This window comes from Acartia tonsa, chromosome 5, assembly GCF_053477335.1.
Source record: "Acartia tonsa isolate MP-2025a chromosome 5, ASM5347733v1, whole genome shotgun sequence".
Lineage (NCBI taxonomy): Eukaryota > Metazoa > Arthropoda > Copepoda > Calanoida > Acartiidae > Acartia > Acartia tonsa.
The window spans coordinates 10,499,852-10,527,848 of record NC_137264.1 but is presented as its reverse complement, the minus strand read 5'-3'; the positions used below and the strand labels follow the sequence as shown (position 1 = coordinate 10,527,848).

At 31.3% G+C, this 27,997-nt stretch overlaps 2 protein-coding genes across 2 annotated transcripts in view; one reads left to right on the top strand and one right to left on the bottom strand.

The window, feature by feature from the left end:
- The window catches only part of LOC145318734 (protein rolling stone-like), a 316,823-nt gene that overhangs the window by 252,953 nt on the left and 35,873 nt on the right, over positions 1 to 27,997 (bottom strand). The window lies entirely within an intron of this gene.
- Positions 1 to 27,997, top strand: part of LOC145319926 (uncharacterized) — a 137,934-nt gene that overhangs the window by 99,289 nt on the left and 10,648 nt on the right. The window contains exon 2 of the mRNA XM_080162328.1: positions 5,394 to 5,606. Coding sequence (XP_080018454.1) covers positions 5,394 to 5,606 — 213 coding nt within the window. The remainder of the gene's footprint in view (positions 1 to 5,393; positions 5,607 to 27,997) is intronic.

Here is a 27,997-nt window from a genome sequence, read left to right as displayed (position 1 = left end):
AGTGCATGGCCTGGCTAACAAATCTAATTTTAATTTTATGATTTTCATTTTAATATTCGAAGAAAATTACCGGTGCTAATCCATCGAATAATAATCGGTTTCGAAGTCATACTGGAAAATAATCTCTTGTAATATTTAAAAAAAAAATGAAATCTTGATATACTACCTGTATATTTTAATTTCTTTTTTGATTGCATTTTTAACTTCTAACCTATTATTTTCTCGTTGATGAATAAAAAACTTTTTAGATATAATTTCAAATTAATTGTTCTTCTGATTAAAAAACCTTAAATCCTGTACATGCAATGTAAAATTGTTAAAAGCAAAATATTTTTGTATAGGGAAATATTTTAAAAGCTAAATATGAAATTTTTACTGCTAAAAGTAGGAATCAAGTGAAAATTAAATGGGTCTAAAAGATTTAACTCTACTTTGTTGTTACTAGGTCAGAAAAATAGCCTAAAAACCCAAAACATTTCCTTAAAAACAAAGCCTCTTCGAAACTGCAATTTCTGAGATCTTTAACTTCAGACAAAAAACCTTTAATTCTTAATATAAAGTAGTACTTTTTTTTGTCTGAAGCTTAAGATTTAAATAACTTCTGAATTGATTGAGTTTTCCACTTTAGTGAAGCTTCACTTTGGTCCTGGGATGGTTTTGGGCTATTTCTCTGCTCTTTTATACCCCTTCTTTTATAGTGCCCCTAAATGCTGGGGACACAGCCGCTAGTACGTTATATCAATGATGAATTTAGATATTTTAGAGACATTTTGTTAATAAATCATCCAAGACCATTTTTTTTGCAATGTCTCATAGTCGATATTAAACATTTTATCTTTTCCTATCACTCTGAGAGGGCCTAAACAAGGATGCAATTTTTTCAAAGTTTTTTCCTCACATTTATAAAGCAGAAAACGCCCAAAATTTTGCATAAATATTTGGTGTGGCAACGAATTATCCGCATTTTTTATGGCTAAATATTTTTTATGAAGCTTGAAATAAACAGCGTATAGATGTGTCTTTTCCACTACTTTAAGAATTAAGCCTACTTTGGTATTGTGCAAAGAGTTAAAAACGTTTCAACCAATAATTTTAATCTACAAAGTCGGTAATTTTGTATGTCATCCTTAGAATGTATATAAGATCCCATTTATAACTTTATACAAAATATAAAATTAGTTAGAAATCTCAACATAACAAATAACAAAATTATCCCCTCTGTAAATTATAACTATTGATAAAAAGGTTTGACACTAAAATTTTCTTCAACCTAAGATTCAATAAAAATGCCCAACGTTTTTAAGTCAACCAATGAGTAATCTTTTGTATATTTATTTGGGTACTAATGTAATTTACAGTCCAATGACCCCTCCCTCCCTAAAACAGACTGTAGCCATTTTGATTGCCACACCATAAACATTATACGACCATAAATTTAGAGGACGACTGGGTTTTTCCCAACAATAAAAATATAAATGTTTCGTAGTTAGCTGGCTGTGTCATGTATTATCTCTTAAACGGCTGCTCCATGTTCCATGTTAAGGCTTTTTAACAAAAGAAAGGTAACTCCATAAAAAAGCTTTCCAATAAATCATATCAACCTAACTTACCTACAATTAGTATCAAAAGTTTTTTATGTTTGTTTTTGTAATTTTGCTCTAACTTAGAAAGTCCTTCGATTTAATCAAAATAAAACTAAAATATAAATAGAATTGGCGAATTTATTACCACTCTTTTATTTTGTTGTCCATAATCCACCCCTCTTTATTATTTTCTCATTTATTTATTCCATATTTAATACTTGCAAATCTGATATCCAATTTCATTTTTAATTTCAAATAATTTAATTCAAATTGCTAAAATTTATGTATACAACTTTTTTTAATTTTTTCTTTTACAGATTAAGTTTAAGATTTTAAAGAAAATAAAGAATAAATGATAAAGAAACCTGTAAAACTACAGTTTGAAATAAAAAAAGCAAGGATGAAAAAATCCTGGAAAGAGAAATCTGTCAATCAGTTATGAAATTTCTTACGATGTAAGCAAAACGATGCTTCACTTTTAACATTTCTCCTATGAATAAAAGTTTCAAAATCCAACTTTTATAATTATAGCAAGAAAATGTTGGGTATCGAGACTTTTTCGGAAACAATTTCAGAGTTACAACGCTTTTAAGATTTTACCTAATTATGCCAGGAATCCCTATGGAATATCTAAAATTAAATAACTTACCCTAATTATGAGTTAGTTGCCCTACTAGAAATTAATTGAATTCTCATGCATAGTTTAAAATCGATAGGACGGTTTTAACAATCCCAAATATACAGACGTGCCCTAATTATGAATTAGTTGCCCTACTAGAAATGAATTTATTGTCCATGAGTGGAATGCATAGCATAACATAGCATAGTTATAACAAAACATAAATAAAACAAAGAAAATTAATTAATTAGCCAGGCAGTAACAGGGTTGGGTATAATAATTAACAAATTAGAAGTTTTATTACGCTTAGAGGGATGGGACATTAGGCTGTTTATTACACTAGTTCCTAAAGTTTTATAATAATATTTTTTAAATCATCGGACTAATAACTAATAACTTTGAGAACTAAAATTGAATTTTGCTCCTTCAGTAGATCATTAATTATTTCATGAAAGTTTCGAAAGTTTAAAAGCCAACGAATAAGATAACGTGGTTACAGTGTCTATTGTTCTATCCCTTCCTGACTTGAATTATGCCACCTCTGTTTAAAGCTTTTGTTGTTACTAAATCAAGTCTCTGTCTTTGGTAGCCCCTCCCAGTAACTCCTTACTCCGCCCTCAACCATTTTTTTGCATAAACTCGACCACGGCAAAATTTAAATTTCACCGCAAAAATTAGATTTATTATTATCTTCATTGCGTATCTGCCCTCTTTTTGGAAGCAGATTATGGTGCCGTCTTACAATACAAATGACCAATGATAGGCCAGTATGAATTTTAAAAAACTTTTGGCTGAAAAATCCCGATTAGCGTAGTATTATAAATGAGTTATCCCCTTTTAAGAGGCAATTGAGCTTCAATAGTTTAGAATTCATGTATTCGTATAATTGATATTCTTTTGAAATTTAGTATTGCTTCATTAAAAAAACAAAGAAATTAGTGTGTAATGAATCATGCATATTTACAAAAAAAATCAACTAATTTTTTCTCATGTGTTAGTTATGTTAAAAATGCAATTAATATTTTTATGACTGTTTGTCTTTTAACCAAAATATGTAGAAACAAAAAAAGTAAATCACACATTTTCGAGATTTATTACTCCAAAAAAAAATTTTTTTTCTTTATAGAAAAAATAATAATTATGCATATAATAAACTGGTTTAATGTTTTGGAAGATTTTTTTGTTCTAAATCTTTTTGTTCTTTATTAGGTAATGAATTTTATTTTGACATGGATGTCCTTATTGTCTAAGGAGTAAGGCTACTATTCAATTGACATAAATTTGGCTTTTTAATTAACAATATGCATTGATTATAGATGAATAGATACATTAATTTATTAATTTAAAGATACAACAAATCCTTATACTAAAGTAACAGGATGTTTGTTTGTCTGTGTGTCTGTGCCGAAGGATCTCGCTAACCGCTGAACCTATCGGGTTCTCATTAACAGGGTAGATTCTCATGGGTTCTGGGAAGGTTTATAACTATTTTGTTGGAGGGTACAACCACCCTCCCAAGAGAAACGACAAAAAAATCGAAATTTTTTAAAATACATGGGAGACTTCAACGTAACATAAAGAGAGAGAAGTAACGTAGAGACTTTAACAAACAAAAACATCTAAGTGCCACTAGAGGCCTCTAGGGGCGTAGCCGCTAGTTTATAATAAACTATAGAGTAAACAAGGATGACAACATCCATAAAAGGGAAGCTTAACCTTGAACTTTATCAATAAAAAATATGCAATAAGTGGGTTATCCGTTACGAAAAAACAGACACATTCGCAATGTATAAAAGCTTTGCTTTTTAGAGCTTTTTAGAAGAGAGTTAGATTAGAAGATGAATATATTAATAGATAAATGCATAGTAATGGATATAGAATACATGGATATTGTGAGACATTCTCGCATACCCTGATAATTTGTTTCTCCCAGCTGGCTAATATAACGATATACCTATTCCCCCTCCATTAATGACCTTACCCTATCCCCTCCACTGACTATGGAGTAACATATTGAACAATATCTAAGGACTATATTAGCAACATGTATTGACAACAAAATTCCAATGACCCGAAATCCACGTATTTTATATCCTTTTGCACAGATGTAAAAGTTTGCAGAATGGCTATAACTTTTGCACACCAAAGTGGGAAATAAAATTACAACTATTTGCTTAATGGATGTATTTGTACAATGTATACTTTCTTTATCATGGACAAAGGTATAAATAAATAGCTCAAAACCTGCCTAGGACAAACACAAAGATTCCTTTTAGCTGAAAGCAATTATAAATTTGGCAGAGATCTTAAGGGATAAGACATAGGGCGATATATAAATGATGATTAACAAATTAACCCTTTTATAGATTTAAATTATTGGTTAAAAACTTTGGATTCTACTAGTTCTAAACCTTCCAATCACAATTCAATAAAAGTACCCAAAGTCAAAACCTTTTTACTTGGGGTTGAGGGTAAATGTATTTTAAGAATATTATCCCAGTCTCTTGTCATATCTTATCTTGTTGAATTAAATGTTTTTGCACATCCAACACTTAACATACCCTCATACTTTGATTATATTTGCAAGGGCTCTGCAGCCACAGATAAGTATGTAGCCGCAAACAAAAGTAGTACCCACAGCTACTTAAAATTACTTCAGCTGCAAGCCACAGTATTTGTGAAAAAGATAATTAGCAGCTGCCAAGCTGCAATCTCAACAATTTGCAGCAGCTGCAATCTGCAGCCACAGTCAGCCACCTTTCAAATAGGCGGCTGTCGGCCCCTGAGATTTGCAACACCTTGCTATAAAAATGATAAAAATCAAAGAAATTATCTTTTCCATTATATTTACAAAATTCAAATAAGGAAGTCGTTAAAATTAACATCAAATAAACTTCAACGTGTTAAAAATGTGTAAAATATATTTTACATTTTTGGGCATTTAAAATGCTATTTTTGTGATTTCAACGATAGTATAGACAAATGTCGTAAAAGTTCTTGATACAAATAATTATAGACAATTTTTAGTTTGTCGTTTTCCCATCTGTGAGATGGTAATTTAAATTGTGCATTGGCGGCTTATAAAGTTTAAAAAGAAATAATTATCGTATTAAGGGATTAGTTGGCAATTTAAAAATTATTCTGCTTGTTAGTCTAGCTCTTCTTATTTTCATATTTTTATTAAATTTTAGGTGTGTTCTGACCTGGATGTCGGTTTGACCGCCAGCGATTGGTCCACCCTCCGCCAAACAGTCCTCCCTACCTCCCAGGAGGAGGGAGAGGGGGAGGAGGAAGGGGGCAGCAAGTCAGGGGAGGAGACTCACGTCGTTTTGGGGGATTTTCTGTCGGAGTTGCAGTCCTTGCGCAGGGGGAAGGGAAGAAGAGGCTCAAGGGGAACCCCTGAGGTGAGAATTTACATTTTCTAAACATTCCTAAAGACAATTTCGTAAACTATATACCACATATTTAATTTATTTTTTTGTAATAATTTTACTTATTACTCTATCTTTAGACATATTGCCCTTGTTAATTTAAATACTAAGGGCTGTATGTAATACTAATATATACGTACATTATTAAATGAGATGCCCGTTTATCTGTACATACAAGTGCCTACTTACAAGGTCAAGTATAAAGTGTTCTCGCAAGCACGCTATATTTTAAATTGACTATTGATGAAAAAAAATATTAAGATTCAAGAGGCTTTTCGAGATTTTGGATGAAAGGGTATATTTTTTCCTGATAAAATCTTCTCGGTAGCTAAAAGCTGAAAGGAGAACCATATCGTTGTTTTACGTGTTTTGGAAGGGTTAATTCTTACCTAATAAAACTCTTCCCGGGAACTAAAAGCTAAATGAAGAACCTAATCGGTTCAGAAGTTAGCAAAATCTTTGAGTACAAACAGATATACAAAGAGACATCCTACATATTTTATATAGAAATCAACCAGATACCCTTTGTTCAGTTTATAGTTTCAAAAAAGCTAGTTCGTTAGTGTTCGAACACGTAAGGGTTGCTAAAAAATAAATGGGGGAAGGGTAGGGACTCATATATAGGCCAATAGAGTATATATTATTTTGTTATATAATTTAAAGGTGGTTAATATTGAGGGCAATTTATGATTTTTTCTGCCATTGTCACCTCCCTCCCTGGATTGGTTAGTTTAAAGCATAAAAAGTTTAAAATAAATAATGTTCAATTTTGAACCGTGTTCGCCCTAAAAAGGGATACTTAAACATATTAACACAAAATTTTTGGTGCAATTTAATCATGGATTTTTGAGAAGAAAAAATACATTTTATCAGATTTTTATCAGTATAGAAGTTTTTTTATATGTATATATTTTTTGTAGCTAAATGACTGTCTGTTTTAGGCGTTATCCTCAATTTTGAAAACTTTTATACTTTTATGACTCTGGCAGAGAACAACTATTTTAGGTTAGGTTAGGGTACCGAGCGCCCGCGGCTAGGCAGGCTAGGGGGCCGAGCACTGCGGCTAGGTAGGCAAGGGTGCCGAGTGCCTCGGCCAGAGTTCTTAGTTCTGTCGTGGGGATAATAAGTTTAATTTATTGGTTAGCCAAAAAACATTATGTTTTTTTATTAAATTGTAATTGTTGGTGTTAGACTTGTAGTGTTCAATCTTTTTTACCAATATTTTTAATCTCATATTGATTGTACATCAATTTATCTCCAATGTCTCATCCCTTAAGATCCCAGAAAATTACAGAAAGATAATTACGAAAATTATAATGCAGCAATTTTATGACACTACCTGCTTTATATTGACTTTATATTGCTGATATACTATATTGGGAAATAAATCTATTACATGCAAAATAAATCCGGGAATCAAAATTGCAAAAAATCCTGCAAAAGTGGGCAAAATGCGGGTCGGAAGCTGGAGTATTAATTCTAGTTTGGCCACGAGATAATAAACATTATTAGTACGGATACCCATCATTTCTGCTAGATGTATCAATTTTTTATTCATCAAAACCGCGAATTATTACTACAGCACAGCACCAAATATAGTTATAAACCTTTTATAGATCTACAAGAAGCTGCACTGTAAAGTAGAACCATTTGGGTTCAGCATTTAGCGAGATTATTACTACAAACACACAGACAGAAAACCTGTTACTTTTACTTACGAATTATGTTTTTTTTGCAATTATGAAACAGTTTAGAGGAAACTATTGCACACCTTTTTATACATTCATTTATTATATAAAAAGAAGTATAATTAAAGTTGTTAAAAACCTGAATTCATACATTAATGACCCAATGCTGTAAATTCTAAAGCCTTCATAAAATTTAATCTTATAAATTGAATCCCATATCTTTTTTGCAACTATTTTCCTTTCGTTCATGTCGTGTGTCCGACCGTCCGTTCGTTATTTCAAACAATATGGGGGTGTGATGGGGAATGATTTTCTTAGTTGATGTTCAAGTATGATGACTAAATTATCTTTGTGAAGATTTCCTGTAAAAATGAGCATGACTTTGTCAGTCGGTCTGTCAGTCAGGCTACTAAATATAAAATACACCTATAAGGTTTGTAGTTTTTTCCCAATAAATTTATTACTTCTGCTCTTTATATCAATATTTTTTATTGTGGTTCGCTACTTAGTACTTATGGATGTTGTCATCCTAGTTTCTAATACATAAAAATTATAAGTCAAACAAAAGCTAATTTTCCCAGTAATAAAGTTTGCAAATTTTAAGCATAATACAAAAAAAACTATACCAATTTAAAATCAATTTATTTTCAAATTTGAGACTCCGCAGAAATTATTACTTTTCCATGATTTATGGTGAAGAAAATTGTTTAATTTATTCTTGGATAATAAACAAGAACATTATGCTTATAAGTAGCGCAGCCAGTACAGAAAAATTATATTGCTCATTTCATCGGAGTGCATTGTAAAATTGTACATGAATTGAAAATTATAATTGGTTGGGGGTTGGGGGTTGATTGTTTGTTTATTCCTTTGGGGCAGGTTAGGTTAGGTTATATTGGGTACTATAATTCCCGCAAGGTTAGGGGCACCTTCAGGGGTGAAGCATTGGGGAAAATATTACCACCACTAGAATTTATAGAAAAAAAGAGGGAGGGTGAGGGTAAGTGCTCGAATGGCACTTTGGGGAAAAGGTCCAACAAATATTAATAAGCCAATTTTTAGATGTTTTTTTTGCCTAAAAGAAGTTAAATTGTTTTTTAATCAACATACCACGATGATTTGTGACTTATGCACTGAGGTCTGGAATACTCTAGTTATTGAGAAGCTTCGCTCCTAAATTATTTAATAGAGTTTGTGTTTTGTTCAGACTTAATTTGTGAATTTCTTAACCTACAAAATTTGAAAATATGGTTTTCATAATGATAATGGCTTTCATTTCTTTTTACAAAGGATTTGTTCTAGTTACCAAAAACTTGTTTTTAATCAGGAAGGGAGGGGACACTGGGCTGTTTGTTACACTTGTCCCCAAAGTTTTATTATTTATTGGCTTGATAACTTTGGGGACTTTTATAGAATTTTAATTGGTTGGTTTATTAGGTCGAGTGTCCAACATTGTATACCACTTATTGAAATCCAAAGAAGTTGTAATTTTGTGTCAATTTATCGGCCATTGTCTTATCCCGTTTGATCCCTGGTTTTTAATTGACATATCAACGATTTATTCTTTGAAATGTTTATTTCACAACAAGATGAACTTTTGAAGTTAATGCTAGAAACCTATTTCAACCAAATCATAGAGTTTATCTAGGGATATTAAAGGATTGGACAATGGTCTATATATTGATGTACATTCTAAATGATGATTATTCTAATTACTCAATCTGTTGATTAAAATTTTTTGTTGAAAAGTTGAGACAATATAAGAAATAACTTATCAAAATTCTATAAAAGTAACCAAAGTTTTTTAATTAACCACTTTGGGTACCCTCGCAATATAGTCTAATGTCCCCTCCCTCCCTAGTTCTTCTAAAGCAATAACTAGGCATAAAAGCTTTTTATTTGTTTTTTTTTAAGTTGAAAATTCCGCTATTATGATTTATTTCCATATAAATATAAATAATAAGCTAAATATGGGAAAATTTAACTGTTTTAATATTTTTGTTAAACTTAAATAATATGATAAATTGTTCTTTTAAAAGCAATTTTGGATTATTAAGTTTAAAATTATTATTACATATTTCTAGAAGTTTACTTTGTAAGGGGTATTTTTATTGTTTGATAGTAAAAATCTCTGAAACGGCGCGGTTACAATTTAGTTTGTCTAACTTAAAGCTGTTTTTCACAAAGAATATTGAGGATTAGAGTTTAAGTTTCCGTATGGCTTCAAACCGATTAATATCCACTATACTGAAAAATATGTATCATTTCATTTCATAGACAATTTTTCAGGAATAATAAAATAAAAATCATAAATTAATATCAGCTTTGTTTGGAATCTTAAAACTTTCCATGTTAAAATTCGAGGAAAGCTGTCTATAATACGATGTGATAAATAACTATTTTAATCGTTCTAAATTGAATAGAGTTTGAAATAAAACTAATTTTGTTTATTTTTATCACTTTTTACTTAAAATAAACATCGTTTATTTGTCTATTTTTCTTCTTGAAACAAAGAAAATTTTTATATGATAGGAATATAATTAGTTTTAACAGTTGGAAGCTTTAATTACAAACAAAGCTAAATTTTTCTTGTAAAAGTGTAATCATTTATTTAAAGTGAACAAGGATGACAACATTTAAAAACAAGAAACTAATATGCTGCCAATCATTTTGAATAAATAAGGAAGCTTCGCTCAAGATACAATGAACAAAAAATGACAATTCTAAAAAAACACACCTTTCTATTAAGATTCATAGAGTAGCTTTGCTGCAATAGTTATGACAAACAACCTTTTTTTTTTACTGATTTACATGTTTATTAAAACAGCAACCGTCACAAAAATTTGCCTAAAAGATTTGCTTTTAACGACGAGAATGCTTTTAAAAATACTTTATATAAGAAAAAATGAAAATATCATGTTGTGTTTGTTATTAAAATTTCTTGGCTTTAGGGAGAAGTTCTTTTTAGTTAGAATTATATTAATTTGTCTTTGTTGATATATTTAGACTTTATTTATTAAATTAACTGAAAGTTGAAAACAACCAAGTCACATTGAATAATATTTGCTTTTGACAATTTTGTTTCTTATGGCTTTGATTATTCTTGCTAAGGGGTAAAAAGGGGAAGTGTATTACACTAGTACCCAAAGTTTTATAATAACGTTTTCTTATTCAACAATTTTGAGGTCTTTTATTTAATTTTGATTGGTTGGTTCATTAAGATGAGTGTCAAATGGTTTCAACCACCAATAGTAATCTACAACAAGGATAATTTTGTGTATAATCATTTGAGGACGTACATCAATTTATCGGCCATTGTCTTATCCCTTGAGATCCCTGCGGAAAAATTCAAATAATATTCCATCATTATTGAAAATGCTCAGAGCTAAGGCATTGACATTTAATAGTAGATAATTACTAAAAATCCATATGTAATTATGAATTTTTGAATCATGTATGTAATACGAAGAAACGTATTTTTTAAAACATTTTCAGAGGCTTCTAGCTAGCTGAACGTAAAACCTAAGTTTTGCATATAATTATAATCGCTATACCATAATAAATTTTTCGCATTTTGTGGGTTCATTATTATTGCAATATTTGTAGCCCTTTTAATGTTAATTTTTAAAACTATGATCGCTGGCTGAGAATCCAGCCGTTTTGCTGGTAACAGCGGCAAGCTTTTTATTGTTGTTTAAATTCCTTCTATCATTTTTGCGACTTGATCCAAATATTGTTTTAAAAAAGTAATAACCTTCTAAAAAGTTATGAAACATAGGCAAAAAAAACCAACGCTCATGGGCATACATAGACTTTTCATTTCATAGACTTTTTTTCAGTCCAGCTTCTCTATAAAAAGGATATATAGTCTGTTATTATGCAAATAGTTAAAACATTTTTGGATGAAAAAAATATTCTAAATGAGCTATTCACCAAAAAGACTTATATGTCTTCATATTTAATGTTACTTTTGTATTGCTTCGCTAATTATATACATTATATAAGTAATTGTCCTTGTTTTTGGAAAGAACCAAAAATTAATATAGACGTTAGCAACTTGATATTGGTCTTAATACGGTTTTAGGCTAATTATTGCTTATTTTTAACAAAAGAAATTTAGTTCCTACCGGCTAAACTAACATAGATGTTTCGCCGCAATTGAGTTTTGAGATCTTTTATACAATTGCGTAGACAAATACCCAGTACTTGCTGCCTGACGGGGATGTAAAGGCAGATTGGTTACAGATTTTTATTATGAGATGAAAACAGAACATCTAAAAAATATATATAAAATACATTAGAACATAACACATATAAATGCGATAGTTAGATCGATAAGCATAATAGAGTCGTAGATTGTTTTAAACGAATACAAGATATTAATTTAAGCATAATACATTATAATTAACATGTTACATAGGAACGATTGGTCTTTTTATTAAAAAAAACAAAGAAAATAATTTGCTCTTCATTTACCAAAAGTGATTACTTTTAGATTTTGGCCTTATATTCAACATGCATGTAATAAAATAAATCGTTACCTGGTTACGTCTCGTGGAAGCAGGACAGACTTATAGATGGGTTCTAGCATTCAAACACATTTTTCACGACATACGACATTTGCTTCATGCATTCTCCAAAAACAAAGGAATTACACACACATGAAGACACGCATCTCACTAACGGATGCCGCGCCCGCTCTGGGAGCTACCTCTGGGGTAAATGTCGTCGTTTCTGATTTTCCAGAGTAAGGATTAAGAGGCTTGGGAATTTTCATTTAGTACACGACACAGAGACTCAAAGGACGCTTTCTTGCGGCGATACAATAGATTATCATTTTTTGGCTTGGAGTGGTTTTAGACTATTTCTGCCCGTTTCCAACCCATTTAAGTGAAGCTAGATGCGCAGCTGCTAATAAGTACAAAATGTACCAAGAGGAAGTTAGATATTAAAAAGAAGGAGGAGGAAAAACTGAAATAGTACAAATCATTTTAATTAAATGAATTAGTGTGCCAAAGATGACACGGATATAAAGGGATAAGACAATGGGCGAATTGATGATACACAAAATTACTCCTTCTGCAGATTAAAATTGGTGGTTGAAACATTTGGACACCAAACCAATCAAAAGGGTCCCCAAAGTTGTTACGCCAACGATTAAACAATGTTATTGAAAAGCTTTCGGGACTAGTATGATAAACAGCCCAATGTTCCTTTCCTTCCTGCGAATATGACGTTCCTTCATTTCCGAAAATATAACTTCAAATCATCAAAACCACAAATTTTTACAACAGCGCAAATTGCTTTATTAAACGTTGCATAATTTTCCTTGTTATTTTGTTTTATGCAAAATTGTACTTATGGTAATTTGCAGAAGTTATTGCATATCGCCAAAGATAAGATGTCTGAAGTTTTTGCAATACTGAAAAATATTTTAGCATGTGAGAATATTATGCCTAGATAGATTAGCTTCGCTTTTAATGCTATTTTCTCATGGTATACTTTATAATATACAATATAAAAACAGAACCTTTTCCAGATCAATAATATAATTTTGTAAGATTTTTTATTTGTCCATTAATTTCTTGTCAACCCTTGATCTGACTAAGTTCTCCATTTCAGAGAAGCATTATATAGGTCGTCCCGAACAAGTTAGACAGTTTGAAAATGTTAATCAGTAAAGCTAAAAGAGTTTTGAAAGTGTAGTAGTTTTAAAGGAGCACTCGTATGGGCGTGGAGTCTTTTAACATTTTAATTTCTTGTTAATCATCTAATATAATTATACCATTTCTGCCGTACAGATAGACAGACACAGATAGATAGACAGATGCCAGACAGAGATAGCTAGGGTGTGGCAGATATATAACTAAAGACACCTAAATGTCAACTAATTAAAATGGTGTTAAAAATAAATAATTTTAGTTTAATATCCAAAATAGAAATCAATTCATGATCTTTGATATTGGTTCGGTTCTCAAAGTTTTATAAACATACTATCTCAAAAACTTTGGGCACTTTTATTATGTCTTGATTGGTTGGTTAAAACTAGCAGTGTTCAAACTTTACAACCAATAATTTTAATCTACAAATTTGTAATTTTGTTTATGATAATGGCGGTAAATTGATATACACTTGGGTACCAGTGTAATTTTCAGTCTAACCCAAAATTATCCACTAAATTTCATGTCATTGCTGTGCTTATTAAAAGATTTTTAGCTTAATTCTTTTCCTACTTATTTGTTTTGTCCTTTTTCCTTATCCTTATGGAGCAAGGACAACTATATTCATTTTTTATATGGAAAGAACATATAACATTAAATGAAGTTTGATTTCCGTGATCTAAAGGAGTAAGACAATAGCCTATAATTTTATGTACATCCCCAATGATGATAAACAAAATTACCCCTGCTATAGATTAATAATAGTGGTTGAAACGTTTGAACACTCAACTTAATTAAACAACCTACCAAATTCACTAAAGTCCCCAAGGTTGTTAAGCCAACAAATAAGAAAATTATATTATAAAGTTTTGGGGACTAGTGTTATAAATAGCCGTTTGTCCTCGTTCTCTCTGGTTTTATTTACTGTTTAAAGTTTTTTTTAAATCCGTCAATAAATAAGAAAATTATATTTGGAACTGCGGTCAGAGCCGCAAAGAATGTATGTATGTATGTATAGAGTGTATACGCTACCAATAATAGAGATACAATAAAGTTTTTTTTGTTATTGCTGCGCTACTTGTGGATTTTAATTGTTATTGTTAATGTTCATTCTGTTTGATAGGCAATGCATCTAATTTTGTATTAATTAGAGTATTTAGCATTGGACATTGGACTTTGAATTATAATGGTACCCAAAGTTTTATAAATATGTTCTCTCATTAGTTGGCTTAAAAAGTTAGGTACTTTTAGTAAATCTTGGTTGGTTCAAACTAGAAGAGGTACTTTTGATAATAATCTGTGGAGATTTACATTAATTTATCGTCCATTGTATAATCTCTTAAGATGTCTACTGAATAGTAATTGTATATTAATTTGAGCATTCAGACTTTAATCCAATAAATATATTGAGAACCTTTTTATTCAACTAATCCATGGAGATTAGCCTAGTTTTAAACAATTACATTTTTATAATCTAAAAAAAGGACAACTATATTCCTAAAAGTGAGGCTCTGAAACGGTAGGACAAACGAACATTTACACCTTCGTAAGCTCAGCTAAGGGAGGTGTAGATGTCCAAGTTGACTTAGGAAATGAGGGGACAAAACTTTAAATTACACTGGTGATTTCTTGATTTAATTGGTTTATTCAAAACTAGTATGTCAAAACATTTCAACCGATAATTGAATTTACAGAGGAGATTATTTTGTTTATCATCACTGAGGATGTACATCAATTTACCGTCCATTGTCTTATCCCTTAAATTGACCTGTGTGTCCCAAATTGACATGTCTTACACAATACAAGGGAAATATGGTATACGTGGATATATTCACAGGGGAAAATTTGCCGTCAATTTATGTTACTTACATGGTCCTCATTCATTGGTCAGTTCATTCCTCCAGTAGGAGGTAAATGGATAGGGTAAAGGGGCGAAGGAGGTATTGTTATTTTAGCCAGCTCCAACTATCACTATCAGAGTACATGAAAATCTGGTGCAACATCCAAGTAATACTATATTGATTCACAATTACATATGTCTGTTAATTATTTGGAATGACTGTTATCTTAAATTCTTATCAATCTAAATAGTCAACACTATATAATTTCTAACACGGCGAGAGATAAGTATTCAAAATAATGAATTACTTACATTTTGTTTATTTTGTTGTAGAATTATAGTCAATAATTTTATAGAAATAATAATATGCCTCAAAAAGGCAAAATATATATGTATATTTATTAGAGAATCTTGATTTTACTGTGCAGTCTAGCTCTTTACCAATACTTGATTTTTAAAGTACTAAATTAGAAATACATATTTCAGTAATGTTTTCTTTATTTTCTTTAGGTAAGTTGAATTATTGTGGATACTGTTGGGTATATTTTTTTAATAGCAGATAAATGTATCTTCCTATTGAAACATGGAAATATTTGGGTAATCACGTATCTGACATAGCATCAGTAAGTACAAAATTTACTTTCTCTGCAACTTAGTTTAATTGAGTCTTTCAGATAATTCTTTTTGGGTGTATTTTTATTAGGGTAGAGGTCGCAATAGCCTAAAACCTTCCTTTTTACATTCATTCTTCCCTAAATATTTCGTATGGATCATTCCTTTCCCTGTATATTTTTGACACTAATTGTAAAATGGTCAAGGCGCTAATTGTTTTATATGTCCTTAGATTAAGAGCAACGTTGTTATGTTAGTGGAATTAATATAGAAGATCTAAATAGACAATTAGACAGTTTTGGCCATATTATTGGTTAGAAAATTGTACACTTTTGGTCAACAAAGGCAGTTTTTTTCCATTTCATTCGCAAAATGAGTCAGCTATAAAGAGTTAGATTTCTTAGGATAAATCTAGCTTTCGGAAAATAAATCATCGAAAATTTCCTCGATTGTATTATTTCACCATATTATCACATCTTCAAGTGAATTTAAGAGCCATTGTCCCTTCCCTCCTTGAATAGTAATCTATATACTTCATATAAAGTCTGTTAAAGTATTAAATCTACTTAAAGTATTTAAACGAAACGAACTAAATTTCAAAATAGCAACCTTATCAAGGTATATTTGCATTCCCAATAAAATATTAATACTTCCTTAGTGCTAATATAAGACTTCTCTCAAAATGAAAATCTACAACGAGATCTGAAGCACTGCTGGTTAGACAAACACACAAACTGACAGACATCCTTTTAAATGGAAAATTCGTTCATTTTTCTTCAAAATAACCCTTAAACAAAAGAAATATTAAAGTCCTTTTATTAATTTACTATGAACTTTCATATCCATAAAATAGAATAAAAACTGCGAAAATTTTTCCTTGAAAAAATGACACCATTTTTTAAACAATACTATAGGAATGCCATACTTAAGCATATTAAATATCTAAAAGTTTAGAAAACCTGCAAGTGTTTAAATATTGCTTTAAATCCATTAATATCTGCATTATAAAATTAATTCTATAAAAATAATTAAGAAAATTAAAGACTTTCGTATGAAGCATGTTAGAGTCGCTTAATCGTTTTTAAATTTTTAACAATGTTATATTAGGCGAAAAATCTCGGTAATCAATTCTTAAAAATATACCTATATTAAGCAACCTGTTATTATGCAATTTTAGAATAAATTATTATGCTTTTTGCGCTAATATTCCTTAGCCGCGCTCTCGCTGTGGATACTAAGCTATTACAAATTATTTGTTGTTCTTTTTTATGTCATTTATTAAAATAAGCATAATTAGGTCACTAACTTTTATTCTAGAAAATTGTATTCCTTTTATTCGTGATATTGCTATTCTAGTTTAGTAGATATTATAATTCATGATTGCTATTTGGCACAAATAGGTAACACAATATATTGTTTTGGGGCGCATACTAGAATTTGTCTTGGTGGAGGAGGAGGGGATTTGCAAAACCTCTATTCATCACCTAAACAACTATAAAAATCGCATATTTTTCAGGTTGTTTTCCTCAAAGTACATAGGCGAGCACAAAAACTCCATAACCTCTAATATTTTGAAATAAGTTAAAAAATAGAGCGGCAGTTTTTCGTTTGTTTGTTTATGACTTTAGGTCATGTTAGGTTAGGCTATAATGGGTACAGGAAAGCCCCGCAGGGTTGATAACACAGGTATAGCGCTCATTTTCATAGATTATAAATAAGAAAAAACTACCCCCTCTTTTATTAAAGGGGTAGTTTCACGAAATGCATTTGAACTTAATTTAGTGAACCGCATACTTTTTGCTAGTTAATGGGTTAAACTATATTTATATGGCATATATTTGAAAGAATTTCAATTTTCTGCCACGTAGTCTTGAAAATATCAAGACTTGAAAATCGTCTTGCGGTTCACTAAATTAAGTTCAAATGCATTTCTTGAAACTACCCCTTTGTTTTAAAGGCACCTTATCAACTTATCAAGACACATTGGATAAAGGCAAAGAATCTCTTTTATATTAACATACTTACGAATAATCTAGCATTGGCATTGAGGAGTTGTTTTGCTACAAATTTACTGGTTGTGTAGTCAAGGATTTTACCCTTGTTGCCAAAACCAGCGGGAAACGCATAGGGGTGGGGTGTGGCTTTAAATTTGCAAGATAATAATTGCGAGTACATAAATTTAGAGGCAGGGGACATTGGACTGAAAATTAAACTGGTACCCAAAGTTTTATGACCAGGTTTTCCTATTCGTTGGATAAAGACTTAATTTAATTTTAATTGGTTGATTCCATACTAGTAGTGTAACTTTTCAATAATTAGTTTGAATCTGCTGTAGGAGTTATTTTATTTATCATCATTTGGTATGTATATCAATTTATCGTCTTCAAAACACTTATAAAGTCGCCTGCTTAAAGTCAAAATACCCCAATCTGACCTTTACAACTTAGTAGACATTTGATGCTTATTTTCTAGTGTTTAAATTAAACTTAAAGCCATTTTTCATTTTTTATTGTATTAATTTAAGAGACAAGCTTATAGATGACACAAGAATTGATTTTAGAATTAAGAAATACGAATTGTCCTTTCAAATGCTTCATATAGTATTTCATATGGTTATATACTATTTTATGTTTGCTGCTTCTTATAAGCCACACTTCTAAAGTTATCTATTTAACATCATTTAAGTCAAGTACAGAGAACATGAATAAATTAACTCACCACACAGAAATATTTTCTTAAAAACTAAATCAATGATATTCTTTTCATTCTAATACTGTTCTGTTTTTTTTTTCATTTTTAAATACCCCCTGCCCCATTATTATCTAGAAAATGGTAGTTAAAAGCCTAAAACCATCACAAGGTTAAAATTTAAAAATTTAATGTACTAAATCCATGCCAGGGCGTATATAAATATTTATTAGAATGGAGAACTGAAATGGTTACCGAGATCTTAACAATAGCATAAAAATTCCGAGGAAAAATTATCAGATATCTTATTTCTATCCACGCAAATAATCTTGGATTTTCAGGGATAGGACGATTGTCGATAAATTGATTTACAAATACACACACTTCAATTGAATGATTGGTTGTAAACTTTATACAACCCAACCTAGTCCATAAAGTTTTGAAGCTTGTTAATAAAACTTTGGGAACCAGTATGACGTACAGTCCAATGCCCCTTCCCTCCCTGTATGCAATCTTTACATGCTATAGCAAATTCATCATGGTTATATGACTATAGAGTTTTTACTTTACAGTCAAAAGTAGATATCAAAATTAATTTCAAGATTCACTGTTAACAATTCTTAAAAGAGCTATTCATTAACCACAGTACGCATAAGCATAATGGCTAAATCTTTCTTGATTATTGGCTGATTTTTAAAATTAAAAATTTGAATTGCTTAAATTAGTTATGAAATCAATGCCAGGCTTCAAATAAACTAGATAGGTACTTGCAGTTACGCTTCTAGAGACTCCAAACACAGACAGACACAGATCCTGCTACTTTTTCGATGTAGAATATTATCTGTATCGTATGAATACCTAGTTGACTGGAAATATATATTGTTATTCATTAGTTATTTTAGTTACGGACGGACAAAATCGATTTGTCTTTTTCTACACTCTGCTTAACCTAGCAGGATTTATTGATAATTATTAGAATAGTGTTATATATAGTCATTTGAAGTTTAATCATAAGGGCACAAAAACGTTTTTTTTCTGTTATTTTTTTTTATTTGGAGGGGGGGGGGAAGGTGTGTTACAGATTACTGGAATTATCCCCCCATATATAAAAATGTGAATGGTTTGGACTGAATAATTAGTTCAAATCGAAGGGGTAACTTTACAAAGTGTTTAAAAAACCAGCCATGTGACGTCATAAAAATGAAGGAGATTAGAGGAGAAGTGGGAAAGAAAAACCCTAAAAAAGAGATGGATAATCCCTCATTTTTATAACGTCACATTTTTTAGACATTTTGTAAAGTTACTCGAGGGGTGAAAAGTTTTTTTTTAGTTTGTAAATAATCAGTTTAGCATATCGTTTCATAAGCAATTAGCATTTTTTTTTCAAAAATTAATAATAAACTATTTTATTACAACTTTTTCTTAGGGATCTCTTAATGACGAACAACCAACAATGATGGATTATCTGTGCTATACATGAGATTTCAAATTTTTAATCAGAGAGAGAGAGAGAGAGGGAACAATGGGCGTTTTATTACTCCAGTCCCCAAAGTTTTATAATAACATTTTCTTAAACGTTGTCTTAACAATTTTATGGACCTCATGGTTTTTTTATTGGATTGTTCATTAAGTTAAGTATCCAAACGTTTTAACCACTAATTTTAATCTACAGAAGGGTTATCACTAGGGATGTATTTGTACATAAATTTATCTCCCATTGTCTTATCCTTTAGATCCCTGGTTTTAATCCTTTTTTATCAAACAACATGAAATTCAATTTTTTTTGCTGTTCTATGCACTTAAAACGTTGCCATTGAAATATTAAATTGTAAAATATTGGATCAAGTCAAAAAAAAATTCCATTATGGCTCAAAACCTGATTAATGTCCATACTAAAAAAGCATGTATCGTATCGTTTTATGGACAATTTTCCACTAAAATGAAATAACATTGTAGAAATAATCCTTATTTTGTTTATTCGGGCCTTGGGCACTTTGGGCAACAAAACTGGAATTAATCAAGTTATTTCAATTTTTAATCCAATAAATAAATATCATTCGACAACTTCATATTTTTCTTCGTATATTAGACTTGATACAAATTTTGTGCTGATAAAGCTTGATATTAAGAATGCCCAAAACTAAGTCATATCAAATGCAGTTAAATGCATCATTGAAGGCCTTTTTAAAGGCCTATCTTCAAGGTTTATGTATCAGGGTGTGTAATATTTTAATTAATTTTTTTTATTGAACGAAAAATGATGTTTTATCCTCTAATAATCATAAGCAGAAAATTTAAAATATAAGTTATAATTAAAATTAAAACTTTTTTAATCACTGAAACCTTTTTATATTAAAATCAATATTTAAGTTTATCTGTTATAGTTATTGTCTCTTACTTTATTTCAATCTCTCTCTCTCTCTCTTTCTCTCTCTTATTCATGTAGGCCCATTCAATACTGAAGGATATCTGACCCTATAGCTGTACATATGTAGGCCTATTCCATTGTGAAGGATATCTGACCCTATAGCTGTACATATGTAGGCCTATTCCATTGTGAAGGATATCTGACCCTATAGCTGGGCATATGTAGGCCCATTCCATTGTGAAGGATATCTGACCCTATAGCTGTACATATGTAGGCCTATTCCATTGTGAAGGATATCTGACCCTATAGCTGGGCATATGTAAGCCAATTCCATTGTGAAGGATATCTGACCCTATAGCTGTACATATATAGGCCTATTCCATTGTGAAGGATATCTGACCCTATAGCTGGGCATATGTAGGCCTATTCCATTGTGAAGGATATCTGACTATAGCTTGGCATATGTAGGCCTATTCCATTGTGAAGGATATCTGACTATAGCTGGGCATATGTAGGCCTATTCCATTGTGAAGGATATCTGACCCTATTGGAGGCCTATTCCATTGTGAAGAATATCTGACCCTATAGCTGGGCATATGTAGGCCTATTCAATTGTGAAGAATAGCTGACCCTATAGCTGGGCATACGTAGGCCTATTCCATTGTGAAGGATATCTGACCCTGTAGCTGGGCATATGTAGGCCTATTCCACTGTGAAGGATATTTTACCCTATAGCTGGGCATATGTAGGCCTATTCCATTGTGAAGGATATCTGACCCTATAGCTGAGCATATGTAGGCCTATTCCATTGTGAAGGATATCTGACCCTATAGCTGGGCATATGTAGGCCTATTCCACTGTGAAGAATATCTGACCCTATAGCTGGGCATATGTAGGCATATTCCATTGTGAAGGTTATCTGACCCTATAGCTGGGCATATGTAGGCCTATTCCATTGTGAAGGATATCTGACCCTATTGGAGGCCTATTCCATTGTGAAGAATATCTGACCCTATAGCTGGGCATATGTAGGCCTATTCAATTGTGAAGAATAGCTGACCCTATAGCTGGGCATACGTAGGCCTATTCCATTGTGAAGGATATCTGACCCTGTAGCTGGGCATATGTAGGCCTATTCCACTGTGAAGGATATTTTACCCTATAGCTGGGCATATGTAGGCCTATTCCATTGTGAAGGATATCTGACCCTATAGCTGAGCATATGTAGGCCTATTCCATTGTGAAGGATATCTGACCCTATAGCTGGGCATATGTAGGCCTATTCCACTGTGAAGAATATCTGACCCTATAGCTGGGCATATGTAGGCCCATTCCATTGTGAAGGATATCTGACCCTATAGCTTGGCATATGTAGGCCTATTCCATTGTGAAGGATATCTGACTCTATAGCTGGGCATATGTAGGCCTATTCCACTGTGAAGAATATCTGACCCTATAGCTGGGCATATGTAGGCCTATTCCACTGTGAAGAATATCTGACCCTATAGCTGGGCATATGTAGGCCCATTCCATTGTGAAGGATATCTGACCCTATAGCTTGGCATATGTAGGCCTATTCCATTGTGAAGGATATCTGACCCTATAGCTGGGCATATGTAGGCCTATTCCACTGTGAAGAATATCTGACCCTATAGCTGGGCATATGTAGGCCTATTCCATTGTGAAGGGTCATTAAGACAGAGAAAACATGACAATTTAAATCTTTCATGCATAGCCACAGACAAAGGAGATGCTATTTAAGTTTTACCTCTTGAAAAAAAGCCGAAAGAATAAAACACATCTTGTTGTAAAAAGTTAAATTTTATTTCTTAATAAGCTGAAATATTAAAAAAATGTTATACAATAATAGTTTCTTTTAGCAAAAAATTAGTCGCTAATATCGAAGCAGCTTACAGTGCCTAATAAAAAATGACCTCATACATTACAAATGACCAATGATAGGCCAGTATACATTTTACTATTGGTCAATTACATTGTATATTGGCCTATCATTAGTAATTATATTGTATGACGTCAATATTAAGTAGCAACTGCAAGCTGCTTCGCTAATATCTTAGGATAGAGTTGCAGATTGTCTAACAGTATAATAGCTTAGCTGCAGATAGTTAAAAACCTGCCTGAAAGTATCCGTGGCTGTCTAGCAATTATTTTTAGAGTGAAAAACAAGCATGCTCTTCCCTATAAAATTATGCATACCATTCATTGCTTACAACTTTTCTTTGTGAATGCAAATTAGAAACAAACATATGCAATACAATAACATACATCATCTCAAATTTTGAGCAATTGGAATGAAATCTTTACAAGGATGAAATCAATTGTAAAAAGTAAAAGCGCAAAAAAAGCAACTTAAAAGCAGTCAGGCCACTATGGATGTTTTATACCCAATTGTGCTTCATATTGATGGGAATGTTGACAAGAAGTTTCAGCCTTTTATCTTTAATAGATGCCAAGAAATTACGATTCCCCAAAAACCTTTCAAACATACATACAGACAGACGGACATTTCAAATTAAAGAGTAGCCTCGATACTAAAAATAAAAAACTTTTTGAAAATTAAAACATGTAGAAATACTCTCAAAATAAACCTAAAAATACACACAGACAAACATCCAGCTACTTTTGAATACAGTACTGCTTTGTATTACAATAATAAAAGTAACATGATGTTTGTATATCTCTCTTTACAAAAGGATCTAACCACTGAACCTATATGGTTCTTCTTTACAGTGAAGCCTCTCATAGGTCCCTCCCCAAACTAAAGTCCCCCAATATATCTAGTTATTAAAATGATTCAAAATGCAAGGACATATATTTTTTTAACTCTTATTTTATACATCTTAACTGGAACTGATGATCTATTTAATAGTAAAACAATTGTATTGTCTTCCATCAATAAAATGTTTATAAAAATAACCTGTGTTCATATATAATATATCTAGTTAGACAACATAAGAGATACTTTCTTTGCTTTTATTAACTCTATTCGATGGGAGGGGGATTTTCTGCTCTCTCAAGATGAGGGAAAAGTGTATTTTTGTTATTCCTAAAACATCAATTAAAGTAATTGAATTAAGAATGATCAGAGCGAAATTTTATAATGTCATGGATGACCTCGAAATTGATACCCAAATAACCTCTAATAACAATAAAGTAACAGGATACCTGTCTTTCTTTTACAGATCTTCTAATCGGTCAAGTGAAATATCATGACTAATTTAGGGTGGGTTACCTACACACTCCCAAGAGAAATCCCGATTGAAAAAAGTCAACCACTAAAAATGTTCTTTGATTGATTCTACAAGTGAGGTCGACTTACCTTCGTCTTTTCCATTAAAAGACCATAGAGGCCTATAGAGGAGTAACAGTTTTATAGAAAATGTTTAAATTGTGATTGCTGCGCTCTTAATGAACACAATTGTCCTTGTTTCCCGGCGTTTTGCATCTTAGCTTTAATAGCCGAAGAGAAAAAATACAAAATCACGGCCTTCGATTGTAATTTTAATTGGGGCATAAAAAATACAATTCGATTTGCTCTAATTTGAATTTTTGGCAATTTCACTCAGATATATTGGACCATAAATAACCCCTTTGAAAATCCGTTTTTCAATTATATATGTTAGGTTAAGTATGGTGGGTGAGAAGGTACATTTCGGGATAAGTTCTAAGGATCTAAAGGGATAGGATAATGGCCGATGAATTTATGTAATTCCCCAATAATGAAATAAAAAATTGTCCCTTCTGTAGATCAAGCATAGTGGTTGAAACGTTTGAACACTCAACTTAATGAATAATGGAACTCCCCAAGGTTGTTAATCCAACGAATAAGAAAACGTTATCATAAAACTTTGGGGACTAGTGTAATAAAAAGTGCATTTCCTCCTCTCTCTCTCTCTCTCTCTCTCTCTCTTTCTGGGTAAGACCAATACAGGGACTAGAAACACATTATTAAAAATAAAAAGGGGGGTATCTGCGGTTAACTCGTTCTTTCAAGGGATATTCATTGGCTACAAACACCGGGAACGCAGCATACGTTTTGATGTAAATGTTGATTATAATTTAATTAATTTCACAAGGGTGGCAAGGACAATTATGCTCATGAGAGTGCGCAACAAGTAAGTTTTGCGACTAATTCGCTAGATAAATACAAAAATCTTGAAATGTTACGCAGTTTATGTATATTAGGACCGTAGGAAGGACACGTGAATTTAATTATAACCAAGTTTTAGAGTATTCTAAAAAAACTTTGATTAACTTTTTTTATTTTTTTAGGTAAGTTATTTTTTGTGTGCAAATTCCATTATTCTTTATTAGACAGATAGATGATACACAATTGAGGCTACGCTCCTAGAGGCATCTAAGGCAACTTTTAGATTTGTATAATAAAAAGTAAAAAGATATCCTGTTACTTTTATATAAGGATAGACAATTCTTATTTATTAAAAATGTTTCGCCACATATGGACATAATTATTCTTGTAATATGAACATATAGGAAGTAAATTATGCAAATTTTTTCCCCAATCTAAAAATAAACAACATTTTAGCCAACACTAGAGGGATGTGCAATTACATCCGCTAATTGGATAATTGGAAAATCGCATAAAAGATGCCCGATCCCAAAAAAATTAAATAGAAGGGGTTGTTTAATGATTGGAATGAAGTAAAGTAGAATAAGTAATTTTAAAGAAAAACATTTGAGTTTGATATTTCGATTTTGATAAAGTATAAATTTGGCGATAATGATAGCACATCCCCTAGAAAAAAAGTTATAACATCTTATACTGAAGGTTAACGCTAAAATATCAACATTTTTTTTATAATTGGCATTTTTAGAATATTTTAAAAATATATTTTAATAAAGAAATCAGCAAAGCTATTAAAATAATCTTAAATGATTTTTGATATGTGCTGTACCGGCTTCTAAAAAAAGTGTCTTCAAAAGAGGTTTCATTCACAGAGAGAGAAAGATAGTCCCAAAAGTTTCATAATAACGTTTTCCTATTCGTTGGCTTAACAACCCTTTTGGACTCTTATAAGATTTTGATTGGTTGTTTAATTAAGTTGAGTGTTAAAAGTTTCAACCACTAATTTTAATCTACAGATCAATTTATCTGCCATTGTCTTATTACTTTAGATCACTGGGTTTCATCTTTCATTAAGTATATGGATGTCCATCTGACAGCTATGCTAGAACGCCACTTAATATTCCATAATGTTATGCTAACGTAAATATCATTATTATGCCATATTTAGAGGTACTTCGTTTTTTATCAGCGCTGCTACTCTATAACTTACTTCTGGATACGCCCCTTTTAAGGCCTCTAGGGACAACTGAGGTGGAGGGTGTAGGAAAGTCGACACCTGCCTATTATTATTTAGTTTTAATAGGTTTCTTTGGGTGATTTATTTTGGGGGGTGTCGGTACCACCCAAAATAGTTATAAACCTTCCTTGGAACCATGATAAGCTACATTGCAGAGAAGAACCATTCCGCCGTTAGCGAGATCCTCTGGAGCAGACAGACATACATACAGATAGACATATTGTTACTGAAACATCCAAACTTAGTAGGCTATGGATAGTATAGTTCTTGTTTTTTTGAATAAATAAATATGCCATTAAGGAATTTTAAACCACACAATTTTGAGAATAAAAATATACTTCATATATTTAAAACAAACAATAAACAAAAAGATGTAAATGATATGCTAACATAAAAAAAACTTTTTAAGCAACAAATAAAGGCTTTTTATAGGTAAGAAGGGATAAGTAGATAGGATTTTTTTACTAACATGTAAAAAAAATTGTACTTTTTTCTCTAAAATCGAAACAAAAAAAGTTGAATCAGGTTATAGAGCCTTATAAAAATAAGGTCATACAATACTAATGATCAATGATAGGCCAGTATACATTTAATTGATAAATTGTAAATGTATACTGGCCTATAATTGGTCATTTGTATTGTATGACGTCATTTATTATAAGGCACCATTAACTGCTTCAAAAAAAAGTTGTATATAGATTGTCCCTTTATTATAGCTTTGGTTGTGACTATAATATATTTTACAATGTCAGTGTCAACCAAAGAAATGGATATATTATTATGTGGATGTTACAATTTATTTCCATGTTCCCTAATAAAGTAAAGCTGACAGCGGGCTAAAATAACGATACCCCAATCCACCTCCTTTGCCCCTACCCCATACACACCTACTAGATGAACGAACTGACCAATAAATAAGTTCCATGTTAGCAACCTAAATTGATGACAATTTGTCCCCTGTCCTAATATCCACGTATATTCTATATCCATAACTAAATATGTGACAACCATGCTGAAAAACTTTTTAAAAAATGATCTTTAAGGCTGGTAGGACATCTCCCCCTCACCCTTACGACAGCAAATAGACTAAAACCTGCTTTGGACCAATACAATAATGCCAAACACAGCTGATAAAGTAAATAGGATTGATAAAAAAAACAGGTTTTGTAATAGTTATTTCTCGTATCGTATTATAAACGGCTTTCCGCGGATATAGAATGTACAATTATAAGATTATTAAAACTATTTTTTTTAACCCCGAGGTGCCGGAGGCACCGGCTAAAAAAACTGGTTTTAATCTTATGATTGTACATTTCTATATTCGTAGAAAACTGGATATAATACGATGCTAGACATAGTTTTTTCGTATGGATCAGAACCGGTTCCTATCCACCGGATTCGAATGAATACGAGAATAGTTATTTATTGAATTAAAAACAGCTTTCAGCGGATATAAAAATTTACAATTATAAGATTAAAACCAGTTTCGTTAGCCCCAAGATACCAAAGGCCCAGACTGACAAAACTGGTTTTAATATCATGATTGTACATTTTCATATTCTTATAAAACTGGATATAATACGATGTTATACAAAAATTTTCAGTATATCTGAGAACCGGTTCTAATCCTCCGGATATTAATCGGTTTCTAAGCCATACTGGCAAAAAAATCGCAGTTTTGTAAAAACTTCTGAGCAAAGACAACATTTATCCTTGCTTTTATTATGTTGGCATGATTTAAAATAATTTTTACATGCTGCATCACATTTAACCTACATATTTTAAATTATTTTCTTTCAAGTTTGTACAGGGTGTTTCATGTATTTATTATTTTTCCTAAGAGACCTAATTTCCTAAGGACTTGTTATATGTAACCTGTTCATTGAGATTCTGTAAATTGCAGAAACGATACATAATTATTTTAGAAGCTTGGTAATGGTCCATGGTAGGTTTCAGGCTGTTTTTTCTGGAGTAAAGATGAACTCTTCTTAGAATACTGCTCACAGAGAAAAAATATAACCTCTAAAACAACTTTTACATTTGAAAAATTAAATTCTTTTATTGTTATTGGGTATTTCCATCAGAATTTTTATTTACATGGAATTCTATCAATTAACTTAATTTTATGTACATTTCTTATATATTCTGAAGACAATGGAACGA